Source organism: Somniosus microcephalus, chromosome 14 (genome assembly GCF_052327205.1).
Source record: "Somniosus microcephalus isolate GS21.2 chromosome 14, FLI_Smic_1.0, whole genome shotgun sequence".
Classification (NCBI taxonomy): domain Eukaryota; kingdom Metazoa; phylum Chordata; class Chondrichthyes; order Squaliformes; family Somniosidae; genus Somniosus; species Somniosus microcephalus.
Genome location: NC_141000.1, coordinates 133778661 through 133799520, shown reverse-complemented (window position 1 = coordinate 133799520; position 20860 = coordinate 133778661). Strand labels below are relative to the sequence as shown.

The following is a 20860-nucleotide window of genomic DNA, read 5'->3' as shown; positions in this document are numbered from 1 at the left end:
GCCAGCGTCAGTGATAGGTGGTTCAGTTTTTCTTTGAATTGCTTCTCTGAAAATCAAGGAGACAGCGGCCCCCATATCCAGCTCCATTTTGACCGGTATTCCCTCTAGTAGTGGAGTGACTCCATAGCCTGATGAGCCTCCATTCACCGTTAACACATGGAGATTCAGCTCCCCATCAGAGTCTGTGTCACTGTCTTCCTGTTCTTGTTTCACCATGTGTAGGTTTTTCTTTTTAGAACGCCAGTTGGATGTGTTTCCTTGTTTGTTTTTGTGTGTCTCTGTGTAGGATTGTTTGCTTTGCCCTTTACTCACACGTTCAATGTGTCCTTTCTTTTCACATTTCCGACAGGTCAGGTCTTTACACCAGCAGTGAGGTGGCTGATGACCTGACCTTCTACATCTGTAACACTCTCTGGCGCCCCTTGCATGCTTATCCGGTGTAGCTGCTACCCTGTGCACTCTTGTTGCAGCCCCCAACAGCTGTGCATCTTTAGCTGCTAACTCCATAAACACAGCGAACTCCACTGCTGATTTAAGCGTCAGTTTGTCAGTCGTGAGCAAGCGCTTCTGTGTTGCTTCACATCTTAATCCACACACAAACCTATCACGGACAGTGTCATTTAGAGTTTCACCAAACTCACAATGCTCAGTTGGCTTCTTTAGCACTGCAACATATTCGGCTATGGACTCACCCTCCCCTTGGTTTCATTTGTGGAACCTGAACCTCTCGGCAATCAGCAGCGGTTTGGGTGCGAAATGTGTTTCCAAAACTTCCACAATCTGATAATGTGTCTTAGCGCCGGGCTTATCCGGGTGCATCAAACTCCGTAACAAGCCAAATGTTTTTGCTCCGATCACACTGAGGAACGTCGCCACTTTCACGTCATCCCCAATTCCATGAGCTCTTATCTTATGCAGTAACCTTTTATGTGGCACCTTATCGAATGCTTTCTGGAAATCCAAATACATCACATCCACTGGCTCACCCTTGTCTACCCTGCTTGTTACATCCTCAAAGAACTCCAGCAAATTTGTTAAACATGATTTCCTTTTCCTAAAACCATGCTGACTCTGTTTGACTGCAGTATGTTTTTCTAAATGCCCTGCTACTGCTTCCTTAATGAAGGACTCCAGCATTTTCCCAACAACAGATGTTAGGCTAACTGGTCTATAGTTTCCTGCTTTCTGTCTTCATCCTTTCTTAAATAGGGGTGTTACATTAGTAGTTTTCCAATCTGCTGGGACCTCTCCAGAGTCCAGAGAATTTTGGTATATTGTAACCAATGCATCCACTATCTCTGCAGCCACTTCTTTTAAGACCCTGGGTTGCAGGCTATCTGGTCCAAGGGACTTGTCATCTTTTAGTCCCATTATTTTACCAAGTACTATTTCCTTAGTGATGGTGATTGTCTTTAGTTCCCCCCTCCCTGTGGCCCCTTAATTATCCATTATTGAGATGATGTTAGTGTCTTCTGTGAAGACAGATACAAAATATTTTGTTCAGAATCTCTGCCATTTCCCCGTTCCCCATTATTAATTCCCCAGTCTCATCCTCTAAGGGACCAACGTTTACTTTAGCTACCCTCTTCCTTTTTATATACCCGTAGAAGCTCTTACTATCTGTTTTAATATTTCTTGCCAATTTACTCTCATAATTCATCTTCTCTCTATTATTTTTTAGTCATCCTTTGTTGGTTTTTAAAAATTTCCCAATCCTCTGGTCTCCCACCAATCTTGGCAACATTGTATGCCTTCGTTTTCAATTTGATACCATCCTTTACTTCCTTAGTTAGCCATGGATGGTGCTCCCTTCTCTTAAAATCTTTCTTTCTCACTGGAATACATTTTTGTTGAGAGTTATGAAATATCTCCTTAAATGTCCGCCACTGCATTTCAACTGTCTTACCCTTTAATTTATTTTTCCAGTCCACTTTAGCCAGTTCTGCCCTCATGCCATTGTAGTTGCCTTTGTTTAAGATCAGGACACTGGTTTGAGATACAACTTTCTCACCTTCCAACTGAATTTGAAATTCAACCATGCTATGATCACTCTTTCCCAGAGGATCCTTTACTATGAGATCATTTATTAATTCTGTTTCATTACACAGTACCAGATCCAAGATAGCCTGCTCCCTGGTCGGTTCCATTACATACTGTTCTAGGAAACCATCCCGGATGCACTCTATGAACTCCTCCTCATGGTTTCCATGGCCAATTTGATATGTCCAATCAATATGGAGATTAAAATCACCCATGATTAATACCGTACCTTTTTTATAGGCCTCCATTATTTGTTGATTTATACTCTGTCCAACAGTATTGCTACTGTTCGGGGGCCTGTAGACTACGTCCACCAGAGACTTTGTCCCCTTATTATTTTTTATCTCCACCCAAACCGATTCTACATCTTGATCTTCTGAGCAAATATCACTTCTCACCACTGCACTGATCCCATCCTTTACCAACAAAGCCACCCCACCTCCCTTTCCTTTCTGTCTATCCTTCCGAATTGTCAAATACCCTGGAATATTCAGTTCCCAGCCCTGGTCGCCTTGCAACCACGTCTCTGTAATGGCGATCAGATCATACCCATTTGTATCTATTTGTGCCGTCAACTCATCTATCTTGTTACAAATGCTGCGTGCATTCAGATATAGAGCTTTTAACTTTGTCTTTTTACCATTTCTCCTTGCTTTGGTCCCATTTTCTGTTGCACTCTTATTTTTAAACATTCTGTCCCTTCCTGTCACACGCAGGTTATTATTTCCCCCCCATCTCTTTCCTGCTCTATTTGCTTTCTCATTTTCTTTTTAAATTCCTGCTCACCTGGATCCTCTCCCCCCACTATTTAGTTTAAAGCCCTCTCTATAGCCCTAGCTATTCAATTTGCCAGGACTCTAGCCCCAGCATGGTTCAAGTGAAGCCTGTCCAAACGGAACAGCTTCCTCTTATCCCAGTACTGGTGCCAGTGCCCCACAAATCAAAACCCATTTCTCCCACACCAGTGTTTGAGCCACTCGTCCATTTCTCGGATCTTATTTACCCTATGCAAATTCGCTCGTGGCTCAGGTCATAATCCAGAGATCATTATCTTTGTGGTTCTGCTTTTTAATTTAGCCCCTAGCTACTCATACTCTCTCAGCAGAACCTCTTTCTTTGTCCTACCTATGGCATTGGTACCTACGTGGACCATGACAACTGGATCTTGTCCCACCCACTCCAAGTTTCTCTCCAGCGCAGAGGAGATGTCCTTAACCCTGGCACCGGGCAGGCAACACAGCCTTCAGGACTCACGCTCTCGGCTGCAGGGAACAGTATCTATCCCCCTAACTATACTGACCCTTCTGCCAATGGGAACAGTTTCTCTCTATCTACTCTGTCCAGACCCCTCATGATTTTGAACGCCTCTGTCAAGTCTCCTCTCAATTTTCACTGCTCCAAGGAGAACAACCCCAGCTTCTCCAGGCTATCAACATAACTGAAGTCCCTCATTCCTGGAATCATTCTTGTAAATCTTTTCTGCACTTTCTCTTAGGCCTTCACATCCTTCCTAAAGTGTGGTGACCAGAATTGGACACAGTACTCCAGTTGGGGCCAAACCAGTGTTTTATAAAGGTTCATCATAATTTCCACACTTTTTTACTCTATACCTCTATTCATGAAGCCCAGGATCCTGAAAGCCTTTTTAACTGCTTTCTCAACCTGCCCTGCCACCTTCGACGATTTGTGCAGACATATCCCCAGGTCTCTCTGTTCGTGCACCTCCTTTAGGATTGTACCCTTTAGTTTGTATTTCCTCTCATTTTTTCCTACCAAAATGTATCACTTCACACTTTTCTGTATTAAATTTCATCTGCCACGTGCCTGCCCATTTCAGGCTTCCTGAAGTCTATCACTCTCTTCCTCACTGTTCACTATAGTTCCAAGTTTTGGGTCATCTGCAAATTTTGAAATTGTGCCCTGTACACCCACATCCAAGTCATTAATATATATCAAGAAAAGCAGTGGTCCTAGAACCGACCCTTGGGGAACACCACTGTATACCTTCCTCCAGTCCGTAAAACAACTATTCGCCACTACTCTGTTTCCTATCACTTTAGTCAATTCCGTATCCATGCTGCCACTGTCCCTTTTATTCCATGGGCTTCAACTTTGCTGGCAAGCCTATTATGTGGCACTTTGTCAAACGCCTTTTGGAAATCCATGTACATTGTCAACCCTCTCTGTTACCTCATCAACAAAGTCGATCAAGTTGGTTAAACACGATTTGCCTTTAACAAATCCATGCTGGCTTTCCTTAATTAATCCACACCTATCCAAGTGACTGTTAATTTTGTCACTGATTATGGTTTCTAAAAGCTTCCCCACTATCGAGGTTAAACTGACTGGCCTGTAGTTGCTGGGTTTATTTTTACACCCTTTTTTTGAACAAGGGTGTAACATTTGCAATTCTCCAGTCCTCTGGCACCACCCCCGTATCTATGGGGGATTGGGATATTATGGCCAGTACCTCCGTGATTTCCTCCCTCAATTCCCTCAGCATCCTAGGATGCATCCCATCCGGTTCTGGTGATTTATCTACTTTAAGTACAGCCAGCCTTTCTAATAACTCTTCTTTATCAATTTCTATACTATCAAGTGTCTCCACTACCTCCTCCTTCACTATGTCTATGGCAGCATCCTCTTCCTTAATGAAGACAGATGCAAAGTACTCATTTAGTACCTCAGTCATGCCCTCTGCCCCCATGCGTAGGTCTCCTTTTTGGTCCCTAATCGGCCCCACCCCTCCTCTTACTACCCTTTTACTATTTATATGCCTATAGAAGACTTCTGGATTACCTTTTATGTTGGTTGCCATTCTATTCTCATACCCTCTCTTTGCCCCTCATTTTCTTTTTCACTTCTCCGCTGACCTTTCTATATATAGCCTGATTCTCAGATACAACCTGACGTCTGTCATACGTGCTCTTTTTTTGCTTCATCATATTAGCTATCTGTTTCATCATCCAGGGAGCTCTGACTTTAGTTGCCCTGCCTTTCTCCCTCATGGGAATATACCTGGACTGTACCCAAACTATTTCTTCTTTAAAGGCAGCCCATTGTTCCACTATAGTTTTGTCTTTTTTGAGCCAGGTCTCAGTTATTGCCACAACATCATATTCCCATGTGGCTATTTGTGCCGGCAGCTCACTTACCTGATTTACTATGCTTTGTGCGTTCACACACACACTGTAAACCCACCTTCGACCATCCTGTATTCTCTCTTAGTTTGACCCCACCTAATACCTCACTATTTCTTACTTTAGTGCTCTCTGCCTCTCCCAATCCTTTGAGCACTTTATTTCCCCTTTCTAATGTTACATCCTGGTGCCCATCCCCCTGCCAGATTAGTTTAAACCCTCCCCAACAGCACTAGCAAACCTCCCCGCGAGTATATTGGTTCCGGCCCTGTTGAGGTGCAACCCGTCCCACCTCCCCCAGAACCGGTCCCAATGCCCCAGGAATCTGAAGCCCTCCCTCCTGCACCATCTCTGCAGCCACGCATTCATCTGCTCTATCCTCCTATTTCTTTACTCACTTGCACATGGCACCAGGAGTAATCCGGAGATTACTACCTTTGAGTAGAAGGAGAAAGTTGTGTGTTCTTTCCCTCATGCTCCAAAATGAAAGCCTTTCTTCAGTAGTGTGCCCCATCCAAACACTCCCAATTCAACCAAGCGTCACTTGGCACTGGGAGTGAAATCCACAACCTTCCAGCTGGCAGTGAAAGATTCAGCATTGAGTTACAGACACACCAGTAGCAGCGGTTTCACCATTAGACCTCCTGAGATTACTAACTTATCTTAACAGTACTGGAGCACAAAGTAGAATCCAACACTAGACCAAGGATGTGTGAACAGAATGATCCACAGCGAGAACAGTCACTTTGTTCCACTGGGCCTGTGGTTGGATTGTGTGGTCAGTGAATTCGCCTGAACTGCCCAAATCTGAATCAGCTCCAGTTTGCAATTCGGTTTGGTGCTCGCCCAGAGGCTAACCCACATCGACACCTCGAACCTCTATACATCAGCTGGTGGAGCACCATTTCTGAAATTCAGATGCCCCCAGACAGCACAGTACCATAGAATACACTGCAAACAAACAACAAATCTTGCATATGCTCACTTAAAAAATCTTACTTACACACAATACATTTTTGGGGGATTAAACAGAAGGCTTGTCTACTCACCTGAATAAATATGTAGTAGCGTAAATTGTGGATGTTGTAGAAGTATCCCAGCCCAAATAGTGCAGTGAATAAACCACTGCTCAGCATCCCAAAGGTGAGGTACAATCGAATAGATAAACGCTCTCCTATTATACCACTGCCAACAAAAGAAAACAAATCTCTAAGATCAAGGGAAGAGGAAAGTGGTGTAGTGGGGAGGACGGTGGAAGGGGAAGGATGAAGAGGCATTTATATAGCACCTTATCACATCTTTCAGAAATGGCTTAAGGTGCTTCACACACTGAGTTACTATGTAGGCAAACGCTGCAGCCATTTTGCGCACAGCAAGATCTACAAATAGGGATGAAATGAACAACAGTTAGGAATATTACTTTGCAATAAATTGCAAGAGTAGGACAAGGGGACACAGGTTCCAACTTGTGAAAGGAAAATTTAAGACTGATCAAGAAGTTCTTCTTCACACAGAGTGATCAACACATGGGACAGATTCTGGATCACATGAAAATTATAAATGAGGAAGATCATTCGACCCATCTTAGTTCATCCATTCATTATGACCCAAAAGTTCCTCCCACCCCCCACCTACTGCAGTATCCAATTGCTTCTTCAATGATTCCAGGGTTTTCACCTCCACTGCTCTGGGGCTCAGTTCTGAGTGTTGATACTCAAATTGCCTGCTCCTCATTTGATTCTGTGGCTCCATGCCCTACTCTCAATCTAATTTAATGTAATTGTCCAGACTTACCTTTTCCATTCCTTAACTATCTTATACACCTCTAAGATAACCGCTCAGGTGCTTCCTTTGGAGGCTGTAAAACCAAATCTCTCCAGTCTTTCCTCATAACTCTGACCTCTGATACTAAAATGATCATCTCTGCACGCCTTCAACAGTGAATGTCTCCCATGTCCTGGTGACCAGGACTGGATGCAGAATTCAAGGTGTGATCTGAACAGTGCGCTGTGCAGTTTGATCGGGACTTTGACTCGCATCCGACTGTTTTGATCATGTAATTCAACTTTCTATTGTCTTTGTTGATTGCTGCTCTGCATTGGTTGTACATGTTGAATCTGCTAAGTCTCTTTCAGCTCTATCCTTAGCTATTTCAACACCATGGAGTACGTGAGATGCACATTTTGCCTTCCTATGTGCAGTACTTGCTTGCATTAAATTTCTTCTGCAATTGATCTACACACAGATATTTTGTCCACCTCGGACTAATTTCCAAGCTGATTGCACTGTCTCTGCTAGTTTAACACCACCTGCAAGTGTGACCAGTTTGCATTGAGTTTCTGAATCAAGGGTAGAAACAGTTGTGGTCCCAACACCGATCCCTGGGGCACCTCACTGAGTAAATCTCCCCCACCCTGATAAACTACCCTTTAGCCAATTTCTTATTCATACTCAAGATTTGCCCTGATACCCACAGCTGTTACCTTAACTACAAGCCTTTCATGTGGAACTTTATCCAGTGCATGGAAATTCAGGTACAACATGTCGCAAGGCTCACCGCAGTCCACTTGGGATTTCACTTCCTCGGGCAAGTTAAGGTGGTTCGTCAGGCACTTCTACATCAATGCTCTTTCCTCATTTATTATTGTCCAGAAAATCTTCAAGCTTACACTTGATAATCAGCTTTATTATTCTGCACAAGATTAAAGTAAACTCCCTCATAATGCCTCACAAACCTCCTTCCTTTAAATACATCTATCCCTGGGGATTTTACCCTATCTCGGGCTTCTCTCTCACTTATATCAAAGTCTTTAATTTTGGCTGGGATAACTGTCTGGGTGAAGAGACATTAAGAGGTATTCAAAACGAGACGAGATGGTGATAGGACTAGTGGAGACAAAAGATGACTCCAGATTAGGTGTGAAATGCGCTGGCAGAATGGGAGACAGCTGCCATGTAGGAGAGAAAAAAAAAGGGGGGTGGGGGAAAGGACCAAAACAAAGGTGTGGATAAAAAAATAAGTAAAAACGTAATGGGGGCCGAGGTCATTATGTGAAATTGTTGAGCTCGATGCTGAGTCCGGAAGGCTATAAAGTGACACCGGTTCAGTGTGAGCTGACTGGTAGAGGTATAGGTTTATCCTACAGACTCAATATTATGCCTTTTAAAAAGTGTTCCACTTGTCCTCAACTAAAGCGCTAGCAAACAGCCTCCTCCGTCATTTGCTTAACTTGTTCCCTTGAAATTTGCTCTTTTATATACCTGGCTCCCAGTTCTTGTTTTATTCCGAGTCCCAGATCATGTTGAACTTGATCATTCGGTGGTCACTGTTTCCCCAGAGTGCATAACCTCCATTTTCTCTATGTTGTTTGGATCTCACAAATACCAGTTCAATTTAAGCAACAAAAATTAGCGGAGGTGAAAACCCTAAAATCATTTGGGAAACAATTGGATGCTACATAGAAACATAGAAGATAGGAGCAGGAGTAGGCCATTCGGCCCTTCGAGCCTGCTCCACCATTCAATGAGATCATGGCTGATCATTCAAATTCAGTACCCTGTCCCTGCCTTCTCCCCATATCCCTTGATCCCTTTAGCCTCAAGAAATATATCCAACTCCTTCTTGAATATATTTAATGAACTAGCCTCCACCGCCCTCTGTGGCAGAGAATTCCACAAGTTCACCACTCTCTGGGTGAAGAAATTCCTCCTCATTTCTGTACTAAATGTCCTACCCCTTATCCTTAGACTATGACCCCTGGTTCTGGACTCCCCGACCATCGGGAACATCCTTCCAGCATCTAGTCTGTCCAGGCCTGACAGAATTTTATAGGTTTCGATGAGATCCCCTCTCAATCTTCTAAACTCCAGTGAGTATAAGCCCAATCGACACAATCTCTCCTCATACGTCATTCCTGCCATCCCAGGTATCAGCCTGGTGAATCTTCGCTGCACTTCTTCCATGGCAAGAACGTCCTTCCTCAGATAAGGCGACCAAAACTGCACACAATACTCAAGGTGTGGTCTCACCAAGGCCCTGTACAACTGTAGCAAGACATCCTTGTTCCTGTACTCAAACCCTCTTGCTACGAAGGCCAACATACCATTTGCCTTCTTAACCGCCTGCTGCACCTGCATGCTTACCTTCAGCGACTGGTGCACAAGAACACCCAGGTCTCTTTGCACTTCCCCTTCTCCCAATCTATTGCCATTCAAGTAATAATGTGCCTTCCTGTTTTTGCCACCAAAGTGGATAACCTCACATTTATCCACATTATAGTGCATTTGCCATGTTTCTGCCCAATCACCTAACCTGTCCAAATCGTACTGGAGTTTCATGACATCCTCCTCGCAACATACCCTCCTACCCAGCTTTGTGTCGTCTGCAAATTTGGAGATATTACATCCAATTCCCTCGTCCAGATCATTAATATATATTGTGAACAGCTGGGGTCCTAGGACCGATCCTTGCGGTACCCCACTAGTCACTGCCTGCCACTCGGAAAACGACCCGTTTATTCCAACTCTTTGCTTTCTGCCCGCCAACCAGTTCTCTATCCAAGTCAATACCTTGCCCCCAATCCCATGTGCCTTAATTTTGCACGCTAATCTCTTATGCGGGACCTTATCGAAAGCCTTCTGAAAGTCCAAATACACCACATCCACTGGTTCTCCCTTATCTATTTTACCAGTTACATCCTCAAAAAATTCCAGTAGATTAGTCAAGCATGATTTACCTTTTGTAAATCTATGTTGACTTTGTCCGATCCTGTCACTGCTTTCCAAGTGCTCTGCTATTACATCTTTTATAATGGACTCTAGCATTTTCCCCATTACCGATGTCAGGCTTACCGGTCTATAATTCCCTGCTTTTTCTCTGCCACCTTTTTTGAATAGTGGGGTAACATTAGCTACCCTCCAATCCATGGGTACTGTTCCAGAGTCTATCGAGTTCTGGAAGATGACCAGCAATGCATCTACTATTTCTAGGGCCACTTCCTTAAGTACCCTAGGATGTAGATTATCAGGCCCTGGGGATTTATCGGCCTTCAATCCCATCAATTTTCCTAACACCATTTCCCTACAAATACTGATTTCTTTCAGTTCCACCCTTTCATCAGACCCTATGTTCCCCCGGTCTTTCTGGGAGGTTATTTGTGTCCTCCTTTGTGAAGACAGAACCAAAATATGTATTTATTTGGTCTGCCATTTCTTTGTTCCCCATTATAAATTCCCCTGATTCTGACTGCAAGGGACCTACGCTTGACTTCACCAATCTTTTTCTCGTCACATATCTATAAAAGCTTTTACAGTCAGTTTTTATGTTCCCTGCAAGCTTACTCTCATGACTTTAAGGTCTTGCTAAATGGATGAGTTAAGATGGGCTGAATGGCCTTCCTCATCTATAATTATCTTGAGTGGTGAATTGCTTTTTCGCTACTCAACTGTGTTGAGTGCCCAAACATGTTAAACATGTACAAGTCAGGTGTTGCCCAGAGACACAAGCAGTGAGTTCTCAATCACTGAATAATGGAAATATAAAAGGAAATGCACATCAGGTCCGTCAGTATAAAGGGAAACAGCAACCTGTCCCCTCTAGGACACCTTGTAAACAAATCGCTCCTCGATTTCCATTATTTCAAGGAGAATTACCATCTACATTAGGATTATTCTCCCCCTCTTCTCCTGAAGCTATTCCGCAGGCACCTACAGGGTAATGATTTGAAGGGGCTACACCAGAAACGCAAACATTCTTCCAACAGTTGCTGTGTATTTCCAGCATTTTCGGTTTCTTATGGAACAAACTAGAATTCCGGGAGGCTTCCACTAAAGACAGAGGGGATTAACTCCAGGTGAAGCTGCGGCACAGAGGGGATTAACTCCAGGTGAAGATGTAGCACAGAGGGGATTAACTCCAGGTGAAGATGTAGCACAGAGGGGATTAACTCCAGGTGAAGCTGCGGCACAGAGGGGATTAACTCCAGGTGAAGATGTAGCACAGAGGGGATTAACTCCAGGTGAAGATGTAGCACAGAGGGGATTAACTCCAGGTGAAGCTGCGGCACAGAGGGGATTAACTCCAGGTGAAGATGTAGCACAGAGGGGATTAACTCCAGGTGAAGATGTAGCACAGAGGGGATTAACTCCAGGTGAAGATGTAGCACAGAGGGGATTAACTCCAGGTGAAGATGTAGCACTGGCACAGAGGACTGGCTAAATGTACTTATCCTCTGCTGTCATTTTTCTGATTCTTTGAACTCATATCATCCAACTGTGTTCTTCCTTCTCTTTTCCCTCCAACCTAGTTACAGAGGGGTACGGACGGGGTCTGGAATCAGGCTACTGCACAGAATGAGACCCCCAACATAGGGGAAAAAAACTGCGACATGGCAAACAACAGCTGTAGTCAAAATGTAAAGTGCTATTTCTCACTTGTGGGCTACTTGTGTTTCATCCAGTGCTGGGTAAACAATTCCTGAGATCTTACCTGATGTACATTCCAACTGCATAGGCACACAGGAACGAGTAGTCCAGGGCTCCCAGCAGCTGCTTGTAATTGCTTTTATCTACAGTTTCATTTCAACAAAAGATAAAACAATTAAATCTCTCACAACTTTTGCAAATTTATTTTAATATTTTCTCCATCCTCCCCAAAATACTTTTGTCAAGATGTCAGGCAGCCAACCAGCTACCAGCAGGACAGCCCTAAATAACTGGCTCTGCTCCAGAGAGCCACTTACTACCTGTCCAGTACCATCCAGTAATACAGCTGTAAACTCAAATATCTTCTACAGTCAAATTCATTTCAACCAACAATGAGTTAGGAAATATTTCAGGTAAGTAAATAGACCTGGAAAATGTATGGTCTTTTCCTAATCATTTTAGCTGCAGTTCCCCATTAAGTGATTTTGGTCTATGTTAAAAGTAATATTGAAGATGAGATTATTGTTCTATATTAAGAGCATGACGAGATCCGCGGTCAGATTCGGTCTGTACCTACAAATAATCACTCTCGATTTTTGTAAAAAAAAATAAACTGAAAACTACATTGAACAGACCAGCAAGTAGTGGAGAAATGGAACAGTACATAAGAAATAAGAGTAGGTCATACGGCCCCTCGAGCCTGCTCCGCCATTCAATAAGATCATGGCTGATCATCGACCTCAACTCCACTTTCCCGCCCGAACTCCATAATCCCTCGATTCCCCTAGAGTCCAAAAATCTATCGATCTCAGCCTTGAATATTCTCAAAGACTCAGCATGCACAGCCCTCTGAGGCAGAGAATTCCAAAGATTCACCGCCCTCTGAGTGAAGAAATTCCTCCTCATCTTAGTCTTAAATGGTCTACCTCTTATCCTGAGACTGTGACCCCTGGTTCGAGACACTCCAGACAGGGGAAACAACCTCTCAGCATCTACCCTGTCAATCCCCTTCAGAATCTTGCATGTTTCAATGAGATCACCTCTCATTCTTCTAAACTCCAGAGAGTATAGGCCCATTCTACACAATCTCTCATCATAGGACAGCCCGCTCATCCCAGGAATCATTCTTCTTATTCTTCGGCAGTCCCTCGGAACCGAGGATGAGTTGCTTCCACACTAAAAATGAGTTCTCAGGTGACTGATGAGTCCAATGCGGGACCTACAGTCTCTGTCACAGGTGGGGCAGACGGTGGTAGCAGTACGGCGTTCCGGTCTGTCGTTGTTGGGGTTGTCCATGAGGGTCCTGACGTTCCTGGTCCCGAACTTCATTTTAACTTCAATAGTAAGGAAGGATATTAGCTCTGATGATGTGGAATCTGTATGGGTGGAGCTGAGAAATACCAAGGGGCAGAAAACGTTAGTGGGAGTTGTATACAGACCCTCAAACAGTAATGCTGAGGTTGGGGATGGCATTAAACGGGAAATTAGAGATGCGTGCAATAAGGGCACAGCAGTTATCATGGGTGACTTTAATCTACATATAGATTAGTCTAACCAAATTAGTAACAATACTGTGGAAGAGGAATTTCTAGAGTGTATATGGGATGGTTTCCTGGACCAATATGTCGAGGAACCAACTAGAGATCAGGCCATCTTAGACTGGGTATTATGTAATGAGAAAGGATTAATTAGCAATCTTGTTGTGCGAGGCCCCTTGGGGAGGAGCGATCATAATATGATCGAATTCTACATTAAGATGGAGTGTGAAGTAGTTGATTCAGAGAAACAACAGAAAATGCTGGAAAAACTCAGCAGGTCAGGCAACATCCGTGGAGAGAAATTTGAGTTGACGTTTCGGGTTGGACCCTTCTTCAAAACTGGAAAGAAAAGAAACTAGATCGAAGGCAGGGCTGAATCCTGGGTGGATCCGAAGCACGAAGGGTGGAAGTTTAGTTGGAATCCACGTGGAGTAAGTCGGAACCGGAGACAGTTGCTGAGGAAAATGATGTGGCTGTGAAACCGAGTCTTGGCAGATACCGGATCAAACACGAGAAGGGAAACTGAAAGTAATGAAGATGAACAAGGTTGAAGAGCCAAACGGAGATCCCGTCGAAGAGAAGAGCAGAACTTCTTCAAGGGAGGCATTCCTAGAAGAGGTGTGGCAGTGAACCAAACACTAGTACGATAGCAAAATACTGCAGATGTTGGAAATCCGAACAACAGAAAATGCTGGAAAAACTCAGCAGGTCAGGCAACATCCGTGGAGAGAAATTTGAGTTGACGTTTCGGGTTGGACCCTTCTTCAAAACTGGAAAGAAAAGAAACTAGATCGAAGGCAGGGCTGAATCCTGGGTGGATCCGAAGCACGAAGGGTGGAAGTTTAGTTGGAATCCACGTGGAGTAAGTCGGAACCGGAGACAGTTGCTGAGGAAAATGATGTGGCTGTGAAACCGAGTCTTGGCAGATACCTGATCAAACACGAGAAGGGAAACTGAAAGTAATGAAGGTGAACAAGGTTGAAGAACCTTGGGTACTGAATTTAAATAAAGGAAACTACGATGGTATAAGGCGCAAATTGGCTAGGATGGATTGGGGAATGTTACTTAAAAGGGTTGACGGTAAATAGGCAATGGCAAACATTTAAAGATTGCATGGATGAACTACAGAATTTGTTCATCCCTGTTTGGCATAAAAATAAAACAAAAAAGGTGACTCAACATTGGCTAACAAGGGAAATTAGGGATAGCATAAGATCCAAGGAGAGGACATATAAATTGGCCAGAAAAAGCAGCAAACCTGAGGATTGGGAGCAGTTTAGGATTCAGCAAAGGAGGACAAAGGGATTAATTAAGAGGGGGAAAATAGAGTATGAGAGTAAGCTCGCAAGGAACATAAAAACTGACTGTAAAAGCTTCTACAGATATGTGAAGAGAAAAAGATTGGTAAAGTCAAGCGTAGGTCCCTTGCAGTCAGAATCAGGGGAATTTATAATGGGGTACAAAGACATGGCAGACCAATTAAATACATACTTTGGTACTGTCTTCACAAAGGAGGACACAAATAAACCATGTTGACTCTGCCTAATCATGTTATGATTTTCTAAGTGACTTGATACCACTTCCTTAACGATGGATTCCAGCATTTTCCCGACGACTGATTTCAGGCTAACTGGCCTGTAGTTTCCTGTTTTTTCTCTCCCTCCTTTCTTGAATAGCCTCGTAACTAAGGATTTTATCATAGGAATTCTGATAGGAGTGTCAGGTGACACATCAGGACAGGCCTATCCATTCACGGGAGATCTAAATCGTAGATTGTTGAGATATCCATGGGAAGCTGCATAAGTGAGAAAACACTGCAGAAAATCTGAGAAACAATCCAATCAGCTTCAAAGCAAAGAAAATGTCCAATTTCTTGGAAGGCAGCTTGTTCTAAAGGAGGTGAGAGAGCCTGACAAACCCATTCACAGGCTTGAAAAACAGGTTTGTCTTGTGTATAATCCTTCAGCAAATGAGTTGGGAAATCTGCATCCAATCCACGTGTTTGTGGACACATTCAGCAAATGTCCTAATGTGAGCTGACTTAACTATTCCTGTAGTCAAGGTTCGTACATTCAGAGACAGCTAGAATTGAAGTAGCTACTCTGTTTGATGGCCAAATCAAACAGGACCAGATGTAGACACGTCGGCAGCAAAGATAGTGGAGAGCTCCAAAATTGGTTGAATTTAAATAGAATATATGCCATTGTAGGAGTCTACGTACTCCTAACAAAATATACTGAACTCGGAGAGGTTCAACAGAAAAGGTTTAACTGTTGAGACCACATGTTGCACACAAAAATGGCGTCAGAGCTTACACCAAGTCTGACTGCTTTTTCCATCAGTCCACAGCTTCGACCGCTCCTCCCCCGCTCTGGGCTTAACTATGTTGCAGATCGAGTTTCTTAAAGGTGTGATCCTTCTAAAAGGCATGACGCCTGATTTATAGTCTACGGACCGGAAAGCGGATTGTGTCCTTTCTGTGATCGGTACGCCACACCATTGCTTTAGTCTCAGAGGCTCGCCGTGTCACGTTCCGCAAACGGAAAGATTTTACTAACATTTGTAACCATTTACAAAAGGTAAATCATGCTTGACTAATCTACTGGAATGTTTTGAGGATGTAACTGGTAGAATAGGTAAGGGAGAACCAGTGGATGTGGTTTATTTGGACTTTCAGAAGGCTTTCGATAAGGTCCCGCATAAGAGATTAGCGTGCAAAGTTAAAGCACATGGGATTGGGAGCAAGGTACTGACTTGGATAGAGAACTGGTTGGCAGACAGGAAGCAAAGAGTTGGAATAAACGGGTCTTTCTCCGAGTGGCAGGCAGTGACTAGTGGGGTACCGCAGGGATCGGTGCTAGGACTCCAGTTATTCACAATATATATTAATGATCTAGACGAGAGAACTAGATGTAATATCTCCAAGTTTGCAGATGACACAAAGCTGGGTGGGCGTGTGTGCTGTGAGGAGGATGCAGAGAAACTCCAGTATGATTTGGACAGGTTGGGCGATTGGGCAGATGCATGGCAGATGCAGTATAATGTGCATAAATGCGAGGTTATCCACTTTGGTGGCAAAAACAGGAAGGCAGATTATTATCTGAACGGCAATAGATTGGGAGAAGGGGAAGTGCAAGGAGACCTGGGTGTCCTTGTGCACTAGTCGCTGAACGTAAGCATGCAGGTGCAGCAGGCTGTTAAGAAGGCAAATGGTATGTTGGCCTTCACAGCGAGAGGATTCGAGTACAGGAGCAAGGATGTCTTGCTGCAGTTGTACAGGGCCTTGGTGAGACCACACCTTGCGTATTGTGTGCAGTTTTGGTCACCTTATCTGAGGAAGGATGTTCTTGCCATGGAGGGAGTGCAGCAAAGATTCACCAGACTGATACCTGGGATGGCAGGAATGACGTATGAAGAGAGATTGGGTCAATTGGGCTTGTATTCGCTACAGTTTAGTAGAATGAGTGGGGATCTCATTGAAACTTATAAAATTCTAACAGGACTGGACAGACTAGATGCAGGAAGGATGTTCCCGATGGTCGGGGGAGTCCAGAACCAGGGGTCACAGTCTAAGGATAAGGGGGAAGCCATTTATGACTGAGATGAGGAGGAATTTATTCACCCAGAGAGTGGTGAACCTGTGGAATTCTCTACCACAGAAGGCAGTGGAGGCCAATTCATTAAATATATTCAAGAAGGAGTTGGATATATTTCTTAAGGCTAAAGGGATCAAATATGGAGAGAAGGCAGGGACAGGGTACTGAATTTGGATGATCAGCCATGATCTCATTAAATGGCGGAATAGGCTCGAGGGGCCGAATGGCCTACTCCTGCTCCTATCTTTTATGTTTCTATGTCCTAAAAGCTACGATTAACAGAATGGTAATGTGTGTGTGCACTGAAACATTTGTATTGTTTGTGGTGCTGTTATTTGTAAAATGAAGCCGATCCACAGAGTGGGTGGGTACAGTATTTAAATACAACTCTATGTAAGCTGCATATGTTGTATTAGAAAACAAACTGCAATGGTTCAGGAAATAATGTAACCCTTTCTAGTCCAGGACTTCTCCCAGACTCTGCCTTCAGCATAACACACTTGCACTTCACATTAATTCTCAAACTACATTTATAGTTCATTTAAATTAACTGCATTTACAAAATCTCAGAAATTATACAGAAAATACTATCATAATTACTGCTGTTATTTTCTACACCAAAATGCATCGCCTCAAAACAAGACACTTCCTGGTCCCAAAGTGATCACTCACCAAATGGCTCCCAGTTGCACCACGTGTCATTAGAGAAGGGTTTTCCGAGGAGTTTAGCCTGAATCAAATGCTCCTTGTAGCTGTATAGTTCAATTTCATTGGTCAAAGAACAATTCATGTGCAATGCACTCTGTAAAGAAACACATTTTAGTATACAGCAGTCCTATCTGTACACACACTTGAAGGGGCAGTTAGTGTTTGGGCAGAGCACTGCACTGAGTATTTATGCTACTGCACACTACATGAAGTACAGGAGAGGATAGTTCACTTATCCCTGTTACCTGACAACACAGGTCAGCACTTGACACTTCAGTTAATGGTTCTAAAACTGCTCAGTGTTCCATCTTCCGGAGTTCCTTAAAGATGAGGCAATGCTCCATCCAATGAGAGAAACAATTATAAACATCATCTGGGAAAGTCACAGAGCTTGGGCAGGGAGAGGTGGTTGGATTTAATCATTAGCTGCATATGTCTCATTCAGGACTGACGGTTTTAAAACAACAGGAGTTACAAATAAATATGATGGGGGTAATAGTTAATACTGGAGTAGACTGCAACTAAATACAAGACAACATCAATAAATTTGCAGAATGGGCATGCAATTGACAAATTAACTTAAATATAGATAACTGGGAGGTGCTACATTTTGGTAGGAGGATTAAGGAGGCTACATACTCCTTGGAAAATAAGAGTATAAATGGGGTAGAGGAACTAAGGGATCTAGGGGTACAGATTCACAAATCACTAAAAGTAGCAATGCAGGTTAACAAGGCCATAAAAATACAAACAAAGCACTGGGGTTCATTTCTAGCATCTGAAGTAAAGAAATTTGCAGGGCTACGGGGAAAGGGCGGGGAAAGGTTGTATCTCAAACAAGCGTGCTAAGCTTGAATAAAGGAGACTATGAAGGTATGAGAGCGGAATTGAGTAGAGTGGATTGGGAAAATAGATTAAAGGGTAAGACGATACATGATCAGTGGTGTACATTTAAGGAGTTATTTTACAACTTCCAAAAAATATATATTCCACTGAGAAGAAAAGGGTGTAAAAGAAAAGACAGCCATCCGTGGCTAAGTAAAGAAATTAAGGATATTATTCGACTAAAAACAAGGGCATATAAGGTAGCCAAATCTAGTGGGAGGATTGGGGAAACTTTAAAAGACAGCAAAAAATAACAAAAAGATTGATTAAGAAAGGGAAGATAGATTATGAAAGTAAATTAGCAAAAAATATAAAAACAGATAGTAAGAGTTTTTATAGTTATATAAAAAGAAAAAGGGTGGCTAAAGTAAATGTTGGTCCCTTAGAGGATGAGGCCAGGAAATTAATGGTGGGAAATATGGAGATGGCAAAAACACTGAATGAATATTTTATATCAGTCTTTACAGTAGAAGACACTAAGAATATCCCAACACTGGACAAACAGGGGGCTAAAGGGGGGGAGGAGATAAACACGATCAAAATCACTAAGGAAGTGGTACTCGGTAAAATAATGGGACTCAAGGCGGATAAATCACCTGGACCTGATGGCTTACATCCTAGGGTCTTGAGGGAAGTGGCGGTAGGGATTGTGGATGCATTGGTAATAATTTTCCAAAACTCCCTGGACTCGGCAAAGGTCCCGGCAGACTGGAAAACTGCTAATGTAACACCCTTATTTAAAAAGGGCAGTAGACAGAAGGCTGGAAACTATCATCTGTGGTAGGTAAAATTTTGGAGTCCACTATTAAGGAGACAGTAACAGGACATTTGGATAATCATAATTTAATAGGACAAAGTCAGCATGGTTTTATGAAGGGGAAGTCATGTTTGACAAATTTGCTGGAGTTCTTTGAGGAAGTAACATATAGGGTGGATAAAGGGGAACCAGTGGACGTAGTGTATTTAGACTTCCAAAAGGCATTTGACAAGGTGCCACACAAAAGATTATTGCTTAAGATAAAAAATCACGGGATTGGGGGTGATATTCTGGCATGGATAGAGGGTTGGCTATCTAACAGAAGGCAGAGAGTTGGGATAAATGGTTCATTCTCAGACTGGCAATCAGTAACTAGTGGTGTTCCGCAGGGGTCAGTGCTGGGTCCCCAACTCTTTACAATCTATATTAACGATTTGGAGGAGGGGACCGAGTGTAACACGTCAAAGTTTGCAGATGATACTAAGATGGGAGGGAAAGTAGTGAGTGAGGAGGACATAAAAAACCTGCAAGGGGACATGGACAGGCTAAGTAAGTGGGCAGAGATTTGGCAGATGGAATACAATACTGGAAAGTGTGAGGTTATGCACTTTGGCAGGAAAAATCGTAGAGCAAGTTATTATCTTAATGGCAAGAAACTGGAAAGTACTGAAGTACAAAGGGATCTGGGGGTCCTGGTGCACAAAACTCAAAAGGTTAGTATGCAGGTGCAGCAAGTAATTAAGAAGGCCAATGGAATGTTGGCTTTCATTGCTAGAGGGATAGAATATAAAAATAGGGAGGTATTGCTTCAGTTGTACAAGGTATTGGTGAGACCGCACCTGGAATACCGTGTACAGTTTTGGTGTCCATACTTAAGAAAGGACATACTTGCTCTCGAGTCAGTACAAAGAAGGTCACTCGGTTAATCCCGGGGATGAGGGGATGGACATATGAGGAGAGGTTGAGTAGATTGGGACTCTACTCATTGGAGTTCAGAAGAATGAGAGGCGATCTTATTGAAACATATAAGATTGTGAAGGGGTTGGATCGGGTGGATGCGGGGAGGATGTTCCCGGTGATGGGTGAAACTAGAACTAGGGGGCATAGTCTTAGAATAAGGGGCTGCTCTTTCAAAACTGAGATGAGGAGGAACTACTTCACTCAGAGGGTGGTAGGTCCATGGAATATGCTGCCCCAAAAAGCTGTAGAAGCTACATCATTACATAAATTTAAAACAGAAATAGACAGTTTCCTAGAAGTAAAGGGAATTAAGGGTTACGGGGAGCGGGCAGGAATTTGGACATGAGTCTAGGTTCGGATCGGTCATGGCCCTGTGGGTAGCGGAGCGGGCCCAGGGGCCGTGTAGCCTGATCCTGCTCCTATTTCGTGTGTCTAATTCTGTTAGATTCAGGAGATGGTTCTGTGATAGTGGATTGGCGGTTAGGATCAGATCAGCCATGATCTTATTGAATGGCGGAGCAGGCTCGAGGGGCCGATTGGCCTATTCCTGCTCCTATTTCTTATGTTCTTATGAGTGGGACGAGCTGAAGTGCTCTTGCAGAGAGCCGGTATGGACTCGACGGGCCGAATGGCCTCCTACTGTGCTGTAACCAGTCTATGATTCTAAGTTATGAAAGCTGAAGGGTGACCTAATAGAGATCTTTAAAATTATGAAAAGTTTTAATAGATCAGACAGAGAGAGAATGTTTTCACTTGTGGGGAAGAGCAAAACTAGAGGCCATCAATATAAGATAGTCACCAAGAAATCCAATA

General features: G+C 43.4%; 1 protein-coding gene across 2 annotated transcripts in view; it reads right to left on the bottom strand.

The window, feature by feature from the left end:
• Positions 1 to 20860, bottom strand: part of slc37a1 (solute carrier family 37 member 1) — a 194669-nt gene that overhangs the window by 110087 nt on the left and 63722 nt on the right. For both annotated transcript variants that reach the window (XM_086007336.1, XM_086007338.1), the window contains exons 4-6: positions 17410 to 17539; positions 11668 to 11746; positions 6230 to 6365 (exon numbers count right to left, since the gene is read on the bottom strand). In XM_086007336.1, coding sequence (XP_085863462.1) covers positions 6230 to 6365; positions 11668 to 11746; positions 17410 to 17539 — 345 coding nt within the window. The remainder of the gene's footprint in view (positions 1 to 6229; positions 6366 to 11667; positions 11747 to 17409; positions 17540 to 20860) is intronic.